Here is a 24836-nt window from a genome sequence, read left to right as displayed (position 1 = left end):
TTATTATTATTAATAGAACGAGACGTGTGTGTGTGTGTGTTACCCAAGCCTTAAAGGTTCTATATGTAACTATTTTTATAAAATGAATCCTTTTTTTATTGCCAGTGTTTGAAGGGGTTGTAATCAGTTTTGCAGTTCGGGTTTTGCCATTACCTCTGAAGGCCAATATTCTTATTTATATGCGAGGTCTCCGGGTCGGATTTCCTGCGAAATCCATCAGAAGTGACGTGCATGCGCGCTCCCGAGCCCCGAGCCTCTCTATCCTACAGTCTATCATGCGAACAACGGCACTTCAGCTGACGACATGGAGTCTGATAACCCCCCAAACCGTCCTGCCTCCAGCACAACACAGACTCCAACACAAACTCCACATAAATATATAAAAAAAAGCTCGTCAGGCAAAACGTGAATCTGATCGACTCCGGATGAAAACGCGGATCAACATAGTAAACTCAAGTGAAATAACAAGCTACAACATTACATGAATACAAAAGAATGTTCCAGGATAACATTAGTATAACATTTAGTATGTAACTTATTTTATTTACTAGATCTAACGTACTGACTAATGCCGTCATCCCACTACCATATTGTTTATACACATTTCCAGACGCGTTCAGTTACAGTAATGTTACTTCCTACGATCTTACTGAAACACTGAAACTGTTCAGTTTAGTTCACTAACCGTTTTCATTATCATATTATACATTCACCTGTGTTGACATTGCTGATTGTGAAAGATACACGAATAGTTCGAGAAATGGCTTATGCTATATAACATCAGATGTCGGCTAAATGCAGTTTATTGTAACATTATGATCATGGAACGAGCACAGAGCATTACTTCAACGTCAAGCTGATAAAAGTAGGCTATTATTGTACCTGCAGTGGGAGTTTACATTAGTTTCCAGCATGTGTGATAATTTCACGTTGCGTTGAAAGTCTCCGTGTAGCTGGGAGTGAATGATTGCTCGCTCTTGAGATTGAGCACGAGCGCTCTTGTTGCATTCTGAAACATCACCGCTAGAGGTCGCTAAACGTCGCATACAGCACCTTTAAAGGGGATATTTCACTTTTAAATTAATTTTTGGTATGTTTTATCTTACCTCAAGGGCATCCAAGATGTAGGTGTCTTTGTTTCCGCAGTATTTTCAATTTTGATATTTTTAGGTCAAACCGTTCTTGTCTGTCAGTCATATAATGAAGGTCTATGGTCACCACCTCAAAGAGCATGCACAGAGAAGTCCAAATTAAACATGATTTAATGACTCGTAAATTTAAGTACACACTGATGGCCTAAGACACGAAACGAGCGGTTTGTGTGAGAAAACGAACAGTATTTATATCGTTTTTACCTCTTGTAACCACAGCCGCAAAGCGCCCGCGGCCTCAGATCACTTGGACGTGGCTGTGGTTACAAGAGGTAAAAACGATATAAATACTGTTCGTTTGCTCACACAAACCGCTCGTTTCGTGTCTTAGGCCATCAGTGTGTACTTACATTTACGAGTCATTAAATCATGTTTAATTTGGACTTCTCTGTGCATGCTCTTTGAGGTGGTGACCATAGACCTCCATTATATGACTGATAGACAAGAACGGTTTGACCTAAAAATATCAAAATTGAAACTACTGTGGAAACATAGACACCTACATCTTGGATGCCGTTGAGGTAAGATAAAACATACCAAAAATGAATTTCAAAGTGAACTATCGCTTTAATGGCAAAGTAAGACTCTTATACTGTGAGCGGCTCATTCTCCCTCATTTCAGCTTCAAGGTGTTGATTGTGGCGTTTCTTTGAGGTTTACAATCCAATTCGATACTCCTTTTTCGAATTGCCTGAAAAACCACCTCATGCGAGCGTAAAAAAAAAACGTTTTTGCGAGAAATTGACATGTTTCCATTGTGCGTATTTTCAATTCATGCAATTTGAAGGGTAATGGAAACGCGGCTCATTGCAGGAAAATACAACAACCACTCAAAACACCATCTGAGAATCTCTTTTCTTGCGAATCATCAAAGCTTGTCCCATCACAGCTCATCAGAGAGGCCGAGAGAGCCATTAAAACAGCTCGTAAATGACCTCACACGTGCGATCCATTAACCTAACGAGTCCTGAAGCGCAGCTGGACGGACACAGAGTACCGGACGAGCTGTGAAACAGAGTCTAGCCGTGGGGAAACGTCAAAGCGCTGGTTTTTACCTCATTAAAGAGCAGGAAACTGCTGAAGCCCCTCGGTGAACTCAGCAGGTGATCTGGAAGAGACATCTTACGATGAACCGTGCCGTTCCTGCGCACTTCCATCACACAATCACGGCCACCTTTGACACAAATAAAGTTTGTAATGCAACTGAAAACAACAATCAATTAATCACAATCAACACTCAAAGTTGCATATAAACATTCAAACGGCAGTTTTTACGTATGATATAACGGTTTCGACTCCGACATTTAAACAGTGGCTGTAGTTTTCATTACAGATTCATTCAAAATAACGGAGACATCAGGATTGGATTAGGGCTGTCACTTTACCTTCGAAAATCGATTGCACAATCGATCGCACCAACACAAGTTTTGAAAGCAATTGTGGCCCTCAAACCGTATTCACTTTATAGGCCTTAATCCTGTAATTGTGGATAAATGTGGGCACAGAGGACTCGGGTGTGATCCTAATTTTTATTTATTATAAATGTTATATCACTGTCTTCGATAAAGTTTTGTCTATCCATTTATGGTGTTTTTTTTTATTTTGCGGGGTATTTTTGAATTTATTTACTTCAAAACGTACCATATTTTCTATGTAAATTATGCTTATTTTATGTTTTATTTGTTTTAACTACATTAAAATATCATTCCAATAAGTTCTTAGAGCTTAAACCTAAAGATGAAGAGACTTTGCCGTCACCTGGTGTCTTATTTTGGCTTATTTTAGAATACAGTTTTTCCCATTCATTTCTATGGGTGTCCATTTTTGCCCCAAATACAAGATTAAGGAGATTTTTTCACCCACTTAACATTGTAGAATTGAGTCAAAAAAAAATTTTGTTGTGTGTGTTCAGGAGGCAAACTTAGGAAAAGTAGCCGTCTTGTACCGCTCAGATTAAGGGAAGTATTTTTTAAAAATAAATCAAAACTACTTTGCCCACATTTGTCCAGAATACGGTTTTAGGGTTAAAGGCCTTTTATTTATTTATTTTATTTACCAAAAATGTTTTTTAGGTGGACAGATCAATAAAGGACACAGAACATGTGGGATGTGAACTCTTATGTCTCAAAATTCAAACAGATTTTTTTCACAAAAGTGACAGCCCTTATCAGGATAAGTAATATATATATATACTGTATATTCATCAAAATTCTCCTCTCTAGAGCTATTATTCTAGTTGACCATAAGCTATAGTCACTGAATGGCTTTTCTGAGGTAGATGTGACGTTGCAGGAACATTTCAGTGCATGATTTCAGCGCAACAAAACTATTTAGAGCGAAATCAAAAATTAATTTCGTCTGGATATTCTTGTTTGCAGAAATCCCTGCATCACTAAAAAAAAACCATGATGATATAATGCAAGGTGAGGCAGACTCACAGCACCACAGCATGCCGTCATGGATCTGGATGGACTGGAGCCGGTCACAGGAGACTCTGAACTGCCGTCGGACCTGCAGAGCGGACACGTCCCACACGATCACGCTGCCATCTTCCCCGCACGAGTACGCCACCGTCTGACTGCAACGGCCATCGGGGAGAAACATCTCTTTATTTAGCACTGATATGGGTTAATGAGGGTTCTGCTTTGTCTTTGTTACCTGAATTTGTCGGTTCGCTCCTCCAGGGCGAGTCCGGTGACCTCGCCGCGATGCTCCGTCAGCTGTTTATTGCACGACACGCTCCGCGGGTTTATGATGTAAATGAACGAATCCTTTGAGCCGATCCACAGCTGCTGCTGGTTCACTGCAAGCATGCAGTTCTGACAGGAATGGAGAGACGTGCGTTAATACAGTAACCAGTAGGGGGCGACACTACTATGACAGCTAAGACGAGAAGCATCACTGTAAGGAAATGCCCCGAGACAGGAAGGTTGAGGATCCAAATGCAGTGTTTTAATGAAAGGGTAATCGGCAATCGTAGTAAAAGACAGGCAAGAGGTCAGAGCACATTAAATCAGTCCAATCAAACCAAGAAACAGGACACAGGAAAAAGGGGGAATCCAAGAAACTAAAACAATAGGCGCGTTTCCATTACAGATTTTGAGCAAAACTTTTGCGATATTTTCCAAATGTCGATAAAAAACTATTGCGAAATGACGGTGTTTCCATTAACCGATGTTTTGCGACTAAAAGTCTCGCGATAAGTCATTCCAAAAATCATGGCAACGGACTTTGGTAGGTTTATAACCTATTTCACAGCCATGCACCGCATTAGATATTATTATTATTAATGGCAGGAGACGTGGTGTGTTATCCAAGCATTAATGGCAGGGAAAGACACGGAGTTCCTGGTGTTTCTCCCTTATTTCTGCTTCCATGTCTTGATGGCATTTATTTGAGGTTTAGAGAGGCTATTCCTGTAATTATTTATTAAATGAATTTAATAAAGAACTCTATCTCGTATTATGTCCAAACGGTTAATTTTTTTTTTTTAAATATTTTTTCTATTATGTTCAATGGGGGGGGGGGGAATTTGTCATAATTATTGCATTAAAACAAATTATACATTTTTTTTTTATTTTTGAAATTTTCTCAAAACACCAAAAAAGAAAAGAAAAAATATTATAAAAAACTAGTAAAAAAAAAAAATCATGATTTTTTTTTTTAAATATGAATCCCGCCCATTGGGTCCATTTGGACCCGAACACTCCGAGTGTGACTCTGAAATGAACAACCCCATATGGGTTAATAGTGGAATCTGCGAAAATGGCACTAAAACGAACCATTTTATCAATTTAAAGTAACTAAATGTTGGACTCAATATAGTGTTCCTTTCAACTTACTAAAGATCCAGTGATCCATGGATATTGACATGCAGACAGGAATCGTGTTGCCTGACCTTTATGTTTGCCTGATTTCGACAGCAGGGAAATAAAAGCAATATAGACCTAAACATAAAGCATATTTGCCTGTGAACGCTTTATATAAATACAATATAGGTCTAAATCCGGGTGATCACTTATATCAGTGTTATATATAGCCTATATATATCATCATATCGTCCAGCCCTAAAACTTTATAGTTTTCTTTTGGTCAGTGTTTATTAAAAACATCCAATAATACAGGATTTGCAATGATAAATATTTAATTGATGAGTTGTTAATATAACAATACCAAATATTTGTTTATGGTTTTACACCTAAATTCAACATATTGAAACTTTGAAAACAAATCCGCTCGCTCAGTCTTTTTGCCACTCACTGTGAGTAGCTGCAGGCACTCCGGCGAACGGTGACGTCACGCGCATACCCTCTATTACTTTCTCTAAACACCCAGCTATGTGTAAATGTGGCCTGAGACAGGAACGGGAAAACCAGGACACAGGGAAAAAGGGGAAGATAAGACGGGTGAAAACAATGAGTCCAGGCTACATGACTAATAAAGTGACGGAATAAAATACACAAAAATATGTGGCCTGAATATACAACAGAAAGCCTTTGTCACATTATACACTAACGTTCAACAGTTTTTGGAGTCAGTAAGATTTTTTTTTTTTAAGAAATAAAAGAAATCTATAGTTTTATCCAGCAAAGACGCATAAAAATTGATCAAAAGTGACCGTAAATACATTTATAATGTTACAAAAGATATTTATTTCAGACAAATGCTGTTCTTTTAAACTTTCTATTCATCAAAGAATCCTGAAAAAAAACAAAAAAATCACGGTTTCCACAAAAGTATTTCAACACTGATAATAATAATAATAATAATAAGAGCCATTAATAATAATGCAGCAGCAAATCAGCATAATAGAAAGATTTCTGAAGGATCATGTGACACTGAAGACTGGAGTAATGATAATTTGATCACAGGAATAAATTACACATAATATAATTTTAAACTGTAATAATATTTCACAATATTACGCTTTTATTAAATTTTTAAAGAAACAAATGCAGCCTTATATAGTATATGTGTGTGTGTGTGTGTGTTTTATATATATATACATAGTAATAAAATGTCCTAAAATGCGGCTGACATAATCATATGAATTTATTGAATGTTTTTCTCTGTTATGCAATATTTCTAATTTCCTCCTCAAACTCACAGTCAACCTCTAGAGACTGATATGGTGATGATAAGTTGTAATGGTGTCGGGGTCAACCCCATATAATCTCACCAGCCGGGACGTTCCCACTTGCACAGAGTTCTGCTGCATGGACCAGCTGGCGGCGTCGAACACCAGCACCTTCCCATCGCTCAGAGCACACCACAGCTTCGGGTTCGCCCCGCCGTCCAGCTCCGACACACCCAGCTGACCTACACACACACACACAACACACTTCAGAGAGCTGGAAATCACTACACAACCACAGTCTCCTTTCAGAATGACTCACTTCACAACTGTTCACATACACTCACAGGGGCATTATGGGTGTTTCTACAGACACAGAGTGAAACACACATTTTGTGCTGAATATTTCTGCTGCCTGTCCTGATCAAATCAATAATATAGAATAAAAATAGAAAAAATAAAGAACAGATGACTATAAAGAAAATAAAGCATATTTTAAGGATCAACACCGTTTTTATGTCTATCAACCACAATTTCCCCTCAATTCTCAAAAACAATGTTTTTTTTTTTATTCCAATCAGCAAGAATTTAACATTATGTATAAACTAGGGCTGTGCAAAAAGATTAATTATCCAAAATAAAAGTTTGTGTTTACATAATATATATGTGCATGTGCTGTGTATAATTATTTTGTATATATAAATACATATGCATGTATACATTTAAGTATTATTTGCACGTAAATACTGCATATATATATATATATATATATAATTTTATACACACACACACACATAATCTATATTATTTATAAATATTTTATAATATATATGAATAACACATTTTATTAAATATATACATGCATGTGGGCTGTGCAAAGATTAATCGCATCCAAAATAAAAGTTTGTGTTTACATAATATACGTGTGTGTTATATGTAGAATTATTTAGTATATGTAAATGCATGTATATATTTAAGAATTATTTGCACGTAAATACTCTGTATGTATATATATACTGTATATAAATACATAATCTATTTTATATATAAATATAAATATTTTATATATGAATAACACATTTTCTTAAATATATACATGCATGTGTGTGTATTTATTTATACAAAATAATTATATACAGCACACACATACTGTATATATATTATGTAAACACAAACTTTTATTTTGGATGCGATTAATCGCAATTAATCTTTGCACAGCCCTAATATAAACACTTCACAATATAAATGATATCTATTTTTTGGTATAACATTAATGACAATTTAAAGAGAAAATCTGCTTAATTGTAAAAAAATCTAAACACTGTTAAAAGCTTTCAATGCAAAATGTCTTATTTGTTTTCCTTTGGTTGAGTGGTGGAATGTGACCTATAAGTGTTTTCGCTGGTTTTTATGACTATCTTTTACAGTTTGTCACTCATCAGACATGGAAAAGAAAACATGTGACTTTTGCCATTACATTCAGCTGAACCAACATGAGCAGGGCCGTGTTTTTGATCAATGCTCTTGTGTGAAACCCTACCCAACTAATCAAACTGAGAACTACTGCCCTAGCAACCGCCCAGAATAGCCTAGCAGCCACCTTAAAATGCCCTAGCAACCACATAGCAACGGCCTCGCAACCACTCACAACACAAATTGTGGGGGCACATTTTGTAAAAATTGAGTTTATTGTTTCTTGATCTCATAATAACAACAAAAGGCAATAATAATAAAAACACATTTCAAAAAATGTAAAGTGTAAAATGTAAAGTGTAAAATGACTAATGATACTTAAAAAGCTATAATCTGATTTTTTTCTGAAAAATATTATATATATATATATATATATATTTTAGAAATATATCAGATTATAGCTGCACGATTCTGGGTAAATTGAGAATCACATTTTTTGTTTCAAACGTGATCAAGATAACAGACAACTAAATAAAATAACATGTAATTTACTAGAGTTTCAGCCAAAATGTTAATTGCTGCAGTCTACTTAAAATGTTTAATTAATCTGAACGGATTATAAAAATAAAATAAAAGGTTTGAGTGAATAATTCACTCACTCATAAAGATGTCACTTGTATCATTACAGGATGAATCAGCGTTTCTGAACAAATCTCTTGAATGAATGAACGATTCAATGACAAATACATTTTTTAACAGTCACTCGTCGCCACCTACTGGTGTAACCATGTAATGATCCAATACTTGAATCTTGTTCGACAGTTTTTATATCCGAACTATAAACTTGTATCCTAGTATTTCTATGATAATATGAATATTTGTAACGCATAACGATTCTGTGAAGCGGTTTCGAACCTACAGTCTCATGATATCAGCTCTCTCTTCGGTCAGCAACATCTGAATGACTAGATTTTGTCTAAGGTTTAATAGACACAGACGAATCGTTGTCATTTAGGAATGAGATCACGTGTGTTTTTCAATGGAGATCACAATTAATTTTACAGCTCTACTTCAGATGCTACTAAAATGACTCCAGATGTGTGTGACATAAAAGCCGCTTTCTCTGATCTCTGATCTCCTGTGGTTTTCGAATGCATTAGGACAGAGTCAGAATCCAGTCTGTGAAATTCCCTGTAACCTGACCTGGCCTCATGTTTGTTTAGCTGCCGAAACACCTTTAACAAACAGCTAAGAACTAAGAGCAGAAAAGCTATAAAGCCTTGCAGGAAGAAGAATCACTCGTGGGAAAAGGTTTGTGTTGACTTGCAGTGAGGAAATCCTAATGAGATTAATGTACTGTAGTGAGTCATGAGTCGCGGAAACATGTCGTAATCACACAGTGAGAAGACGGAGGAAATAACTGAGCATGTGCATCTGCCCGAAGCAGTTTCTGCTCAACCGATTTGGAAACCTGTTCTCCTCCATGACCACAGGAACAGTAACGCAACATCCTGAATCTATAAACATCTTCACGTCAGTGGAACTACCAGGTCAGACTGGTTGATCTGGTTGCGATGGAGCAGCTGAGAGACGCTTGTAAGTGAAAGACACCAATATATGTTTGCTCTTTGTCTTAAAGGAGTAAAAGAAATTAAGGTTTTTGATGAAAACATTCCAGGATTTTTCTCCATATAATGGACTTCAATGGGGTCCAAACGGTTCAAGGTCCAAAAAGAGAGTTTCAGTGCAAATTACAAACTATTCAAAGGGCTTTAAACGACACCAGACGATGAATAAGGGTCTTATCAAGCGAAACGATCGCTCATTTAAAAAATAAATAACAAAGTTTAAGTTTTATAAGCACAAATGCTCGCCTTGCTCTGTTCTGTGATGCGTGTTCGTGACTCTCCTGTTCGAAACTCGTTCATCAAAATGAACAAATCTTTTTTCAAGTCGCAATGGAGAACGAAATGACTGCATTTCATTTATTCAGAATGGAGATGTCTGAATAAACCAAATGACTCGAAAAAAAGATTCGTTCATTTTGATGAACGAGTTCGAACAGGAGAGTGAATCACAGAACAGAGCAAGGCGAGAATTTGAGCTTATAAAACTTAAACTTTGTTATTTATTTTTTAAATGAGCGATAGTTTCGCTTGATAAGACCCTTATTCATCGTCTGGTGTCGTTTAAAGACATTTGAACAGTGTGCAGTTTGCACTGAAACTCTCATTTGGACCTTGAACCGTTTGGACCCCATTGAAGTCCATTATATGGAGAAAAATCCTGGAATGTTTTCATCAAAAACCTTAATTTCTTTTCGACCGAAGAAAGAAAGACATAAACATCTTGGATGACACGGGGGTGAGTAAATTATCAGCAAATATTTTTTTAAAAGTGAACTACTCCTTTAAGAGCTTTGTCAAGTCACATGTCTTCCTTTATTGAGATGTTTAGCTGGACCTACCGGGCGTGTAGAGCAGGACATCCACCGCTTGAGGAGACGTCTGGTCCAGAGACGGGTTAATCTTGTGTTTGAGGGTCTCAGATGTGGTTTTGGGGACCATCATGGGCACTATAACAAACCCAGAGACAGGCAGTCAATTTACATTTAATCATTCAGCCAAAGCCACTCACAAGTGTGGACTTAGACAGTCACTAAATACTAAAAAGGTCATTTATCAGACTGTCGGTGACACGGCTCACTTATGGCAAAAATCATAAACATGTTTACTGTATCACAATCATTTAACACAATTAATCATTGACTTTTGAACCTAACATTAACAGTGGATTCTCATTAAAAATAATTCAAAAACAAATGTAACATAATGATTTTTTTTTTCTAAAGAAAGTATTACTTTTATTGATCAAGGATTCATTATTTGATCAAAAGTGACAGGTCAAATGCTACAAAAGATTTATATTTCAAATAAATGCTGCTTTTCTAAACTTTCTATTCATCAAATAACCCTGGAAAATAAAAAGGAACCCCAGTTTCCACAAAGATATTAACTATTTTGGATATTGATAATAAAATATTGTTTTTTGATAATCAAATCATCATATTAGAGTGATTTCTGAAGGATCATGTGATGCTGAAAATTTCAGCTTTGATCACAGGAATAAATTACACTTTACAATATATTCACATAGAAAACAGCTATTTTAAATTGCAATAATATTTCATAATATTACTGTTTTTACTGTATCAAATCATTTAGGGCTTGGTGAGCAGAATAGATTCTGCTATAGATAAATAGATAGATAAATATATTTATTTTTAAAAACACAGAAATAAAAAATAATAAACAAAACTAAGTGGATAACAGTGAATAAGATCAACTTATGTTAAGTGCACTTCCACAATCTATTAAAAACCCTAAATCCTTAAATATCTTGATTCTTTTGTTTTCATAAATCATAATAGAAAATACAATTCGATTAAACACCCAGCTCTTGACATACAGTGACAGGAAACACCAATTTATTTCAGCCATAACAAACTATTTGAGCGATACACACCCTCAAACTTCATTTTGTCGAAGTAGGCCAGTTTGCTCGCGGCGTAGATGGCTTTCTGTGACTGCAGGCTCCCGACCACGGCGTCCATCAGCAGGGCGTTAGTCAAGGCCTGCTCCATGAACTGAGGGTCCTGTGCCAGAGATATCACACACACACACACACACGATCAGGACAGACACTCCTGACCCTCGGGCCATGAGCTTCAGAGGAACAGCCGTTTGAGAAAGTGAGAGTAAAACCCAACACTACTGTACTAAAGTCACATCGAAACCAGTCTGGTTTCTACGGTGTTATTTTACACAGTATTCGGGTGTTCACAGGAAATGCTGATCCTCACACACTCTCTTATAACTTGCATTTAGGAACATTTAGGTGGACATAAGATTTCAGGACTTTTAGAAAGATTTGTAACAACAAGTGTTGATAAAGCTATTTAAAGGGTTTAAAGCTTTAAAGTAAAGAATTTAAGATTTTTTTTTAATTTTTTAATTTTTTTTTAGTAAAATAATCATTATTATTATCCTGGAATTTTCCTTATTTATTTTAAAAATGCAAATGTATTTGTATAAGTATTTGATAAGACCCTTATTCATCGTCTGGTGTCGTTTAAAGCTGCACTAAAACTCTCATTTGGACGTTGAACCGTTTGGACCCCATTGAAGTCCATTATATGGAAAAAATATTGGAATGTTTTCATCAAAAACCTTAATTGTAGCAATAAAAAAATAATTAAAAGCAATAAAGAATGTTGAAATAAAATAAATTCACCATGTGAGATATTTTATGTTCAAAGCACAATATGACAAAATCAGATCAAAATCAAAACAGCCCTATTATTTTTTTATCATGCAGCCCTGCACTGTAAATAGGTTACTAGCTATTCTCAATGCATGTATGAATTAAGTAATAGTGCTTTCATTAAATTTTTATGTGTAAAGTGATTTGGCTGACAAAAAAAGTTTAAGAACTAGAACTAGAAGTTAAATTTGGCAAAAATGATGCAGTCATCAAACCTTATGATCGTCGGCCATCTTCCTCCCGGCCCACATCTCTTTGATCATCAGGTGCCAGAGGTCACACTCCGACTTCAGGTTGACCTCGAACGACTCCTTCCTGAAGGACGTTCTGATCTTCAGCGACGGGATCCTCAGCAGAAGGAAAGGAGCAGAAGATATCTTCACGTCCTGGATGAGGAGAACAACGTGTGAACAACCAACAATCAAAGATGGGTGCCTGGCCAGATGTTAAAGGATTAGTTCACTTTAAAATGAAAATGAACCCATTATTTACTCACGCTCAAGCCATCCGAGGTGTATGACTTTCTTATTTAAGACCAATACAATTTTACAGCGTAAATATCAGCAGTTGCACTTTACACGTACGTGGAATCTGTCCGGAAGCAAGTTATTTTACTTTATAAAGTTTTAAATATTAATATTTTTCTTACACAAACTCATTGTTTTGCTTCAGAATGACTTTATTAGCGTGTGCCTCGTGAAGTTTATGACGGATGGATGCACATTTCTGGACTTCAATCTGTGGGTTTTAAAGGGATACTCCACTTTTTTTGGACATAGGCTCATTTTACCACTCCCCCAGAGTTAAACAGTCGAGTTTTACCGTTTTCGAATCTATTCAGCCGATTTTTTTATATTTAGAAGAATATCAGTAACCAGACAGTTTCTGGTCTCATTGACTCCCATAGTATATTTGTTTTCCTACCATGGTTGTCAATGAGACCAGAAACTGTCTGGTTACTGATATTCTTCTAAATATCAGAAAATCGGCTGAATGGATTCGAAAACGGTAAAACTTAGGGAGGGAGTGGTAAAATGAGCCTATTTCCAAAAAAAGTGGAGTATCCCTTTAATCAACTGCCATTATAAAACTATTTTTTAATATAACTTCAATTGTATTCGTCTAAAAAAGCAAAAAAAAAAAAAAAAAAAACCTTGAGGGTGAGTGAAACATGGGCTACTTTTCATTTTTGGGTGATCCTCACCTCAATATCTCTGAATTTGGTGACCTCGACGTATCCCGGCCGGCCCTCGGTCAGCAGGAAGAGCCTGCGCTTGGTCATGGCGATCTTTCCCACGCCGTGGCTGGTCTTCACGGATGACGAGAGCTTGTACACACACTCGCCGCTCTCCAGGTGTTCCAGCGCGACGGCCGGCAAGTCCACGTCTTGAGCCGCGGCTTCGGTCTCCTTCCAGAAGCTGTAGAAGAAGCGGAAGATTTCCGGATCCACCTGCTTCTGCTGGCCTGTGTGGAGGAGAGATACAAAAAAACAAGCCTTTTATTCGCCAATAAAATCCCTGAAAATCCCAGTTCTAGTCAAGATAAATCTAAATCCAAATTATTATATAATTTTTGAGAGCCCGAACATTAACAGCCACGTCCTAAACACACAATTATGACGTTCTTTTTATAATTTTATGTCACCTCTATAACAGAAATGCATTTCATATGTTGCACTAGGGCTGTCAAACGATTAATCGCGATTAATCGCATCCAAAATAAAAGTTTGTGTTTACATAATGTGTATAATTATATTATATTATATTATTATATATATATATATATAGAAATACACCCACATGCATGTATATTTAAGAAAGAAATATTATATAAAATATGTATATTTATATACAAAGTATAATATAAATTATATATAAATCTATCTACAGTATATATATGAAAATATTTCTTAAATATATACAAGCATGTGTGTGTATTTATATATATATATATAATAATAATATAATATAATAATTATACACATTATGTAAACACAAACTTTTATTTTGGATGCGATTAATTGCGATTATTCGTTTGAGAGCCCTATGTTGCACTGAACCATATTTTCTATTTATGAAGTGATTCCAACCATATTTCAAGCAAGGAAGTCTCAGCTGAAGGAAATTATTAAATATTTATCGGATTTAATATATCGACCAAATAGAAGAAGGAGTGACACATTGAACATGAGTGTGAGTAAATGATGATAGTTATTGGAGATCTCATGACATCTGAGATAAGGATGGTTCTTTACTTTATGGCTCTAAGCAATGAATCAACACGGTAAAGAGCGAGATGTACACGGCACACGGTTCAAACCTGTCTGACAACTACAGAGTTATGCCTTGCATTCTTTCACATTTAAAAAAATAAATAAAAGAACGACGAGTCATGCCGCGTATGAGTGAGAAATGCATCTCCACACACATGACAAACACAAACACGGTCCGGGAACTGTGATGTGTCATACAGTCGAAGACGTTACATGAACTTTTGACACACAGGAAATGATTAACCAGCGTTATACAGTATATGAAGAGAGGACTAGCGCTAGAGGTTACACACAAACAGGGTTAGGGAATCTGGCCTACCTGAAGAACATTCCTTCACACACACATTCATGCACATGCACGTACGGAGTGGTGTGTGCTGAAGTGCCATGCCGTGACGGGTATTAGTACAGATGGCACACTGCACAAACACACTACGCTTACCGTCCACGGCAAGGTAAAATACAGACTGGGACGAGGCCTCCACACCTGGCAAACCAAAGCCATGTTTACCAAAAACACGAGGGGTGCATGACATCATCAGCCAACACGAGCAGATTTAAATTTGGCCGATTTTGGAAGCAGAAATTATGAGAATATTATTTATGTTTAATATATTCTGTACAATAGGGAAAATAATACATTTACAACAACGGACATCATATATCTATCCATCTATCTGTCCGTTAATCTATCTATCTATATATACATCAATCATCTGTCTATCTATCTGTCTATCCATCCATCCATCCATCCACCCATCCATCCATCTATCCATACATCAATCTATCTATCTGTCTATCCATCCATCCATCCATCTATCCATACATCTGTCTATCCATCCATCCATCTATCCATACATCAATCTATCTATCCATCAATCCATCCATCCATCAATACATCCACCCATCTATCCATCCATCCATCCATCCATACATCCATCCATCCATCCATCCACCGATCTATCCATACATCCATACATCCATCTGTCTATCCATCCATCTATCCATCCACCCATCTATCTATCTATCTATCTATCTATCTATCTATCTATCTATCTATCTATCTATCTATCTGTCCGTCCGTCCATCCATTCATCCATCTATCCATCCATCCATCCATCTATCTGTCTATCCATTCATCCATCTATCTGTCTATCCATCCATCCATCTATCCATCCACCCATCTATCTATCTATCTATCTATCTATCTATCTATCTATCTATCTATCTATCTATCTATCTATCTATCTATCTATCTATCTATCTATCTATCTATCCATCCGTCCGTCCGTCCATCCATTCATCCATCTATCCATCCATCCATCTATCTGTCTATCCATTCATCCATCTATCTGTCTATCCATTCATCCATCTATCTGTCTATCCATTTATCCATCTATCATCCATCCATCTGTCTATCCATCCATCCATCTGTCTATCCATCCATACATCCATCTATCTGTCTGTCTATCTGTCCATCCATCCGTCTATCCATTCATCCATCCATCTGTCCATCCATCCGTCTTTCCATTCATCCATCTATCTGTCTATCCATTCATCCATCTATCATCCATCCATCTGTCTATCCATCCATCCATCTGTCTATCTGTCCATCCATTCATCCATCTATCTGTCTGTCTATCTGTCCATCCATCCGTCTATCCATTCATCCATCTATCTGTCCATCCATCCGTCTTTCCATTCATCCATCTATCTGTCTATCCATCCATCTATCTATCCATCATCCATCCATCCATCCATCCGTCTTTCCATTCATCCATCTATCTATCTGTCTATCCATCCATCTATCTATTCATCAATCCATCTATCTGTCCATCCATCCATCCATCCATCCATATGTCCATCCATTAATCCATCTATCTGTCTATCCATCCACCCATCTGTCTATCTATCCATCCATCGATCTGTCTGTCCATCCATCCATCATCAGTTGCATTCGTGTCTGAATCAGGTTTATTTTTTGAGTGATCCGGGAAGCGCTCTGTTAGGTCACGCAGCATCGGTATAAACCTCAGTACAATTGGATTTCAAGAGCAGCTTGTCAGTTTTGCTTTGTACGCACCAACAGTGAGCGCCTCAAACAGCCTCTGGATGGTTCCCAGATCCTTAACGATGCCGGACTCCTGAACGCACCGCACAAAGTCCTCCACGTGCAAGTGTTTCTTGGGCAGTTCGAATCTCTTCACCGTCCCGCCATCCATCGGTTGCGCCAGCTCACGCTCATTGTCTTTTTTCACCCGGCTGATCAGACGCTTCAAATCAGGGCGTTGCTCGGCCAACTTTCTCTCGCTCCCTGGTAGCGACTCAACCAGTGCGTTCAGCAGCTCGGCTGGAAAGATGTCCATGTCTGTCTTATACAAGCTCTGGAAGTCTCCGAGGGCGTCCACGCGTCTGCCGGCCACTGAGTTCACCAGGCCTCGAAGGTAATAGTAACGGGCCAGCAGGGCGGAGTCATCTGGGGTCGCCATGGAGATGGCTCTGCTCAACTGGCCAATGAGATCAACGTAGTACTTCTGAACGTACTGATAGGACAGCGGAGGAGGGAATTCTGGGAGATTAAAGGTTCTGATTGGCCTAGAGGGACCCCAGGAACCTGTTCACATAAAATGGAGATAAGTGACATGTACTATGACTTTTTTCCATGTTTTATAGATTAAAAATCTGCAGTTTTTTTTTAATCAACACATGCATTCTTCAAACCACATCTGGTTACACATGTTTCTAAATTGTTTGTGATTTTCAGAAAAATCTGTTCTTAAAAGTTTCTCACCGCTCTGTAAAGACATCGTTCCGACTGATATCTGTCGGACCGGGAGAGTAAACAATCGGTGGTCCGCCAGGTTTGGCATACTCTTCCCCAGCCTGTTGTTCAGGCCGTTCTCTAGTCTGAAGGTCTTGCGGTTGGCCTCCTCCATCGTGGGTCTGCGTGGACACTCCGCCATGGTCCTCAACCTGAGGAAAAGACACGTCATCATGGAGAAATCAGAAAGAAAATGGATTTTAAATTTGGCTAAACTGACTACTAAACTGACTAGTTTTTTTTAAAGGGGTGATGAACTGAGAAATCAAATTTTCCTTGAGCTTTTGACATCTAAGAGGTCATCACATTATAAGAATATCCTGTAAGTTTCAGAACTGAAAACATCCTTATTAGTCCAATAAAAGCTTTTATTTACACCAGCCTCTGAAAACGTCTCGTTTTTCAAAGTGGGGAACTATGACGTCAAAGAGGATAAAACCCCACCCCCGCAGAAGAAGAGCAACGCGGACAGTTTAGCCCCGCCCACTGATTCGTGCATTTACGCGTACCTAAATAACATAGATGCCTACCTCGTGATGACAAACCGGATCCAGCCACCGAGCGATACAGAATATTGTGGAAGAAGACAGTCGCCGCATACGCTTCATTTCACTGAGGATTGTTTGTAAACAAGACTGGATTTGCAGACCGATTAAGAGTAAAGAACGGTGCTGTGCCGTCTATATTGGATCTGACATGAATGTGCACAACACACGGACTCTGGGTCGAACGTGTATGGGCGAATCATTCCGGATGTCATTTTACAACGTTGGACGTGTATTCAAAGCTATTTCCCCCACGTGCATCGACAGGTGAGTTGAAACTCATTAATATGCAAAACTGTTATCCACTCACAGCAGTGGGCGTTTACTTCCAAGTCTTCAGTGCGAGACGCCCATAAAAACCAGCGTTTTTGAGCTAGGCTCAAAACTAGGGTAGAAAATACCCTATTACTTATTAATTTTGATGTTTTTGAATGCAAAAACCAAGCGAACATCATAAGTTGACCTCAGACAACAATATAATAAAATTTAAAAAGCCAGTTCATGACCCCTTTGACCTAATGTGTGCTACTGCTTCACTGATAATCATTTCAACTAGGCCTGGGCGAAAAATCGATTAAATTAATTAATTTAAAAAATTTAAAAATTAAAAAAATAAGTAAATCGAGTTTTTGTGTAATGTCACATTTTTGGCTCCCCGGAGTTTCCGTAGCGTTAGTTTCACTCAAACGGTTGTCTGCCGTTTGTACTTATTGCTGTCCTTAATAAGTAAGGGGGGAAAAAATCGTAAATCGAATTAATCTGAGATTTTATTTTTAGGCCATATCGCCCAGCCCTATTTTCAACATGTAGAAATGAATGGGAAACAAGTTTATACACTATAGCAGGTACACGCACAGGACCATGAAAATGAATGACTCGCTGTTTCACTATTTAAAACACTGACCAAAATTACTTACCAAACCTGTCAAGTTACATGCATTCGAACACCATGACCAGCTAAAAAAGATTACTCTTCCTCTTACCAGGAAGAGACTCGCCAAAATGATTTTCTTGTTATCAAGCCAAACATGATAAACAAACTTTTGCCTTTTCATTTTAATATTGGCAGTCTTGCCTTTATTTTTGCATTTTATTTTTCAATTTGACAGGGATGATGCACTGTGAAAATGTAAATGAAAATGAAATCATTTAATTTCATCATCAATTTTGTCACATATTTTGCGTACCATTTTCTGTAATGAAATGGTTAAACTTGTTTTATTTTTCATTTTTATCATTCAATTTATTTATTTAAATATGGCAGAAAATGCCTTCCATAGTAAACACACAGTACCATGAAAATGAATGACTCGCTGTTTCACAATTTAAAACACTGACCAAAATTACTTACCAAACCGGTCAAGTTACATGCATTCGAACACCATGACCAGCTAAAAAAAGATAAACTCGGTTACTCTTCCTCTTACCAGGAAGAGACTCGCCAAAATGATTGTCTTGTTATCAAGCCAAACATGCAGTACATACTAAAAAATCCATTCTTTGGATAATCCTGCTGGAAGTAGCCATCAGAGGATGGGGACATGGGACATAAAGGGATGGACATGGTCAGAAACAATGCTCAGGTAGGCCGTGGCATTTAAACGATGCCCAGTTGGCACGAAAACAAGAAAACATCCCTCACACCTAGGGGTGCACGATATATCGGCCACCATATCGGTATCGGCCAATATTTGCTCATTTGTATGTTATCATTATCGGCCCGATAATAAAATTTGGCTGATATATTAAAGCTGATAAATAATGAATTATTTCCTTCAACACTTGACACCTGAGACTCTTAAGATGCGCACTGTTCAACATGATTGATCTTAATTGCTTGAAATATGATTGGAATCAAAAAGGAAAATATAGTTAAATGCAAAATGTGCTGTCATATCAGCTACTTGAAATTATAACGAGAATATTACAATTGTGTTAGGGGACGGATTTTAATTGTGAGACTTTTGTTTTTGCAATCAGGCTTCCAAAAATTATATAAAAATTGGATTTAGATTTATCGGCCGATATATTGGTTATCGGCTTTCAAATATAAAGAATTATCGGTATCGGTGTTCATACCAAAATGTTAAAATCGGTGCATCCCTACTCACACCATTACACCACCACCACCAGCCTGCACAGTGGTAACAAGGCATGATAGATCCATGTTACACTCTCTGAACTGTACATTTTAGACCACTGTGCCTTTAAACCTCTTCACATGTGAACTGAGTGCAATATCCTTTCTCTGGTGTGCACTGACTGGCATGTTTTACAGTAAATATAGTCTTTAACTTCTTCTTTTACTTTCAGTAAAAGAATCACTTTGAGACAGATTAAGTGAAGAAATAATGCCTGTTTTTATATATCCCTGTGACGTTTAGATGTTTCCTGTATTTGTTTGAAGCATATTTGAGCCGTGTTTCTGCTCAATAAGCCCTAAAGTGGCCCATTATGATATTTTAAAGGCTCTCGCTTTTGTTTCGGATGTCTCTCACAATACATCCAAGGTCAAAAACATTGAGTAGACACAACATGCCGTCTGAAACAGTTTGATAAACGGTTCAGTCTTTCCAAGAGCCTTCTCTGCTCTGATTGGCTAGATGGCTCAGTCTGAATCTGAATCTCAGAAACCAAACGTTCATTAGCATCCTCAGCACTCGATACACAGTGATCTGAACAGTAACGATGGCGTGTGTGTTTTACAGTATCAATCACATCAAACTGGATTTGCTTTGGCACCAGAAAACAGCGTCTTCTCGAAATGAACAACTTATAACATTCATCTGCGCTTCGATCTTGAACATCGCAGAGCTTTTACATTCACAAACAGCTCTATTACACACTGCATGAAAGATAATATCTGAACAAGAATAGTAGGCGAACAAAAGGCTGCATTTACACTGCAAGGCCTTATGAACAGATCCCATGTTTTGATATTATACGTAGTCACAATCCATATTACTTTTCAGTAACTTGATGCCAAAGTACTTTTGACATCCAAAAAATAACTTTTCCATGATATGTATTGCCTGACTGACAGGCAAAATAAGTCTTGACTTCAGCCTAAACCCCTTCGGTCAGGTATTTATTAGCATAAAAAAAAAAAAAAAAAATCCTAATGTTTTTATTTTTTCTGATCTATTTCAATCATCTTTTCCTTTTCTATTTTATTTCATTGTTTTTTATGTATTTGTTTCTTTTGTATTATGTACAGGATTTTTTTTGCATTACATATGATCTATGACATATGATCTCAAAATGACTGACCGGACAAATACAATACAATACAATACAATATGTCTTTTGGGGGATAGCTGAAAGAGAAGCGACCATTTTTAAGCAATGTTTACATTTTTGCATATCAAACACTTTTTATGGATATGCAAGTAATTTAACCAAAAAACATTGCTTTTTAAGAGCTTTCCTAATTGTTATTTACTGTAAACACACTATATGCATTGACATGTAATAGAATAAAGCAGAATACAAATGGATGGAAAGAATCCATTTACCTCCGAGTCTCTGTACGGATGTTCATCTGCATGCGAGTAAATGCGTCATTCTTCCTGTTCAAACGGTCCCGCAGAAATGAGTGGAATATATGAGTGTCTAAAACCTACAAACACACACACACATGAGTTTGGTACAGAAGCATGAGCTGAGTGTAGAGCTGAATATGAGCATTGATTTACCCTTTTGTAAAACTTGTGATCTGTGGTCTCTCTGGAGCGGAGGAACTCCTCGCTGTTGAAAACACGATGCTCATAGTTCAGGAATTCACACACTTCACTAGAGAAAACAGAAAAAGAGAGAAGATGTATTTCAGATCAGCCACAACATCACTGTGCTCAGATACAGGCCGGACAAACTGCAGGATGCTCGAAAATAAAACCTTTATAACGTGGTGTTGTAACTTTTGATCCAGAGTAAATTCTGTAATACGAAGAGCTTAGCCAATCATAACTGAGATCATTTACATATCTACGTTTTAAACGTAGCCTTAATTCTAATATTTTGTCTTAAGGATAATCTCTCAAGAAATTGCTCAGGTCACATTTTGAGACTTATATACTAAATAAATAATATATTATATAATCCGGTTATGGTGATGGTCATTAGATTCTTATTACCATAAAATATATACACTGTATATATATATTATCACGTTGCTTTTTGCAGTCTTTTTAAAACATTTACATAGATGCAGAAACATTTATTGTGTGTTGTATCAGTTTCAGTATTTATATACCATTGTAGTGTTTATTGATATTTTTAATTAGCTTTTAATTTTATATTGTCAGTTTTTATTTTAATATTAGTCAGTTTTAGTAATTTTGGCATGTGATTTTGCCATTTTTATTAATCTTAATATATGTAGCTTAAACATATTTTTGTTTAAAATTGAGTAATTTTAGCATTTAAACTTAAACTTATTGGAACAAAATTAAGACTTTGAAAGATATAATATAAATTAGAGCCCGACCGATAAAGGATTTTGAAGGCCGATACCGATACAAATATTTTTGGGTTTTAAATCCGATATTCCGATATATCGGCCGATATTTTTTTTATTTATTTATTTTTTTAAACTGGACATAATAGTCACAAATTTTGTCATGCTTATTTAAGTTTAGAGAACTGATGGGGATGTTCTTTTAATTGTTATTCAAGCAATGTATCGTGACCAACTCAACGAGTGTTGCCAACAGGAACGGTGTAGAGTGCCCTCTGGTGGACAAACTATACAACTCCAACACTCGTGACATGGTTCAAGCGTGTTTCGTCCGTTTTTATTTTATTGTTGAAATATTCATTTGTCGGCCATTATAACTGCCGATACCGATAGTTTGGAAAATGCCTAATATCGGCCGATAATATCGGTCTGCCGATATATCGGTCTGGCTCTTACATAAATGACACTAAAATCAGAAGTGCTGCGCTCCAGACCTGAAGATGTTGACGATGAGCTCCATGCTGACGTTCAGGATGACGCTGTTGACTTCGTGTTGCCACCGTCTCCTGTGAGCGCGCAGCTCGTGGATGTCCGTTCGGCTGCCGGCTTGACACAGATCCAGATCATAGTGAAGCTGAAGTGAACTGGCTCTACAGAAACACACAAAACACCCTTAAACTGAAGAAACCGCACGCGATCTGAACCCTGCAGCTGATGTTTTAGAGGACTGTTTATTTGGTACAATTATGTTCATTACAAGCGATTAACTTAATTGTGTCTCTGGGCTCCTTTGAGTTTGAAGCTTTGTACACAGCAGGATCAGGTTCAACAGTGAGCATAAAATCCAGTAATCACCTCCAACTAAAAAATTTAAAACATAACACACTTCATCTATGTCTTTGTATTCCATGATACACTTTCTTCTAATTCTGATTGACGCCTCTAGCGGATTTAAAGCAAGCGTTAAAATTGATCTAGTGACAGTAAAGACATTTATAATGTTACAAACGATAATATTTCAAATAAACGCTGTTTTTTAACTTTCTATTCATCAAATGTATCATAGTTTCCACAATAATATGAACTATTTTCAACATTGATAATAATCAGAAATGGTTCTTGAGCAGCAAATCCTATGAAAAAGTTATGGAAGTTATAATTTAGAGTAAATCAAATATACTTTATTAATATATTTTTTTTAATATGAAATATATATTTTACAAAATATGTTTTACTATAAAATGAAAGCTATATATCTGACCAAGTTGTGTTCCAAATTTGAAGTTGATATCACAAAAATTGAAGTTCCCATGAGATTTTGTTTAGGCGTTATACCAAAAATAGCCACCGGGTACCATTGAATTCCATTGAATTTAATTGTATGCATTTTGCCATTAAACAAATTAATACATTTCTATCCAAATATCATATTAGAGTGATTTCTGAAGGATCATGTGACACTGAAGACTGGAGTAATGCTGCTGAAAATTCAGCTTTGATCACAGGAATCAATTACAGTTTACTATATATTTACATAGATTTTAAATTGCAATAATATTTCACAATATTACAGCTTTTACTGTATTTTATGATCAAATAAACTGACCCCAAAGATCTGAACGACACGATATGAAAAGTTTCTTACCGGTATATAAAACAATCTCTGGCTGCCAGTGGCACATCTGGAAGATTAAGTCTGTCTGAGCTTGAAGACGACACCGTTCCTTGGTCAATGTCTATAAGAACCAGATCATCAATCTCCTGTAAAAAAGGCACAGGATTCTGTCATCAACTGAGAAATGAGCCAATAATGTCAACAATGGCACTAGATCAGTGGCTCTGCAAACGTCCAATGAGGTCTGAAGATGACTTAGAATGAGACAAAACAAGGATTAAAAAGATAAATTTATAATTCAATAATACTTGAATAAAGGGTGATGTCGTCAATTTTCCCAGGCCAGACATCACTTTATATTAATATGCATATATTTGTTATATGTTATTATCCCTTATCCAGTAAATCATGAACAACAGAAAATGTCATGCAAAACATTTACAAATGCAATTAAACCAAGTGGGATGTGAAGCGGTGTGTACCTCCGCGACCTCCTGGAAGTGGTGTGTGTGGCAGCCCATCAGGTAGGCCGTGGGAGCCATGATGAAGTCCAGCATTTGGCAGGACAGGACGGGTACGAACGGATGCTGCCAGCGCAGCGGGTGGATGAAGATCATGAAGCATTCGGCGACGAGCGTGAGTTTGGCCCAGTCGGTGGACAGGAACACCAGCCTCTGCTCCATCAGGATACAGCCGATGATCTGGAGGAACACAACCATCCAGAGGTCAATGCAGAAATGACCAGCGCCAGTTCACATCCTGACTCGGGTTTATAGACCATTTTGAAAGATGTAAACAACACTGGTCCAGAAGTTTTAACACTACATAAAAGCTGGGATAAAATACAACCAACAGAACATATAAAACTAAATCAAAAAGTTAAAGAAACATCTTTAAGATGTTTTCTTTACATGTGAAATAAAGAAAACAGTTACAAACTGAAACAGGAAGTGTTTCTGGACCAGTGTTTACATCTTGTGAAATGGTCTTGTAAAAAAATGCTTCAAAAATGACTTATGTTATGCAAGTATTATTTAAATACTTTAATAGTTTTTATTAGGGATGCACCGATATGACAATTTTGGCCGATACCGATAACCGATAATTCTTTACATTTGAAAGCCGATAACCGATATATTGGCAGATAAATCTAAATCCAAATTTTT

General features: G+C 36.9%; 1 protein-coding gene across 3 annotated transcripts in view; it reads right to left on the bottom strand.

The window, feature by feature from the left end:
* The window catches only part of dennd3a (DENN domain containing 3a), a 35522-nt gene that overhangs the window by 3866 nt on the left and 6820 nt on the right, over nucleotides 1–24836 (bottom strand). For 2 of the 3 annotated variants that reach the window (XM_089122715.1, XM_089122716.1), the window contains 16 exons: nucleotides 24153–24371; nucleotides 23701–23816; nucleotides 22550–22705; nucleotides 21295–21391; nucleotides 21115–21218; nucleotides 17025–17206; nucleotides 16317–16847; nucleotides 14676–14720; nucleotides 13166–13425; nucleotides 12177–12347; nucleotides 11164–11293; nucleotides 10106–10213; nucleotides 6331–6470; nucleotides 3810–3970; nucleotides 3590–3729; nucleotides 2207–2325 (listed from right to left, as the gene is read on the bottom strand). In XM_089122715.1, the coding sequence (XP_088978841.1) occupies nucleotides 2207–2325; nucleotides 3590–3729; nucleotides 3810–3970; nucleotides 6331–6470; nucleotides 10106–10213; nucleotides 11164–11293; nucleotides 12177–12347; nucleotides 13166–13425; nucleotides 14676–14720; nucleotides 16317–16847; nucleotides 17025–17206; nucleotides 21115–21218; nucleotides 21295–21391; nucleotides 22550–22705; nucleotides 23701–23816; nucleotides 24153–24371 (2679 nt within the window). The remainder of the gene's footprint in view (nucleotides 1–2206; nucleotides 2326–3589; nucleotides 3730–3809; nucleotides 3971–6330; nucleotides 6471–10105; nucleotides 10214–11163; nucleotides 11294–12176; nucleotides 12348–13165; nucleotides 13426–14675; nucleotides 14721–16316; nucleotides 16848–17024; nucleotides 17207–21114; nucleotides 21219–21294; nucleotides 21392–22549; nucleotides 22706–23700; nucleotides 23817–24152; nucleotides 24372–24836) is intronic. The other variant, XM_089122717.1, reaches the window with a different exon arrangement.

This window comes from Pimephales promelas, chromosome 18 (genome assembly GCF_988280905.1).
Source record: "Pimephales promelas chromosome 18, fPimPro1.hap1.1, whole genome shotgun sequence".
NCBI classification, from domain to species: domain Eukaryota; kingdom Metazoa; phylum Chordata; class Actinopteri; order Cypriniformes; family Leuciscidae; genus Pimephales; species Pimephales promelas.
This window is presented reverse-complemented; position numbering and strand designations above follow the sequence as displayed.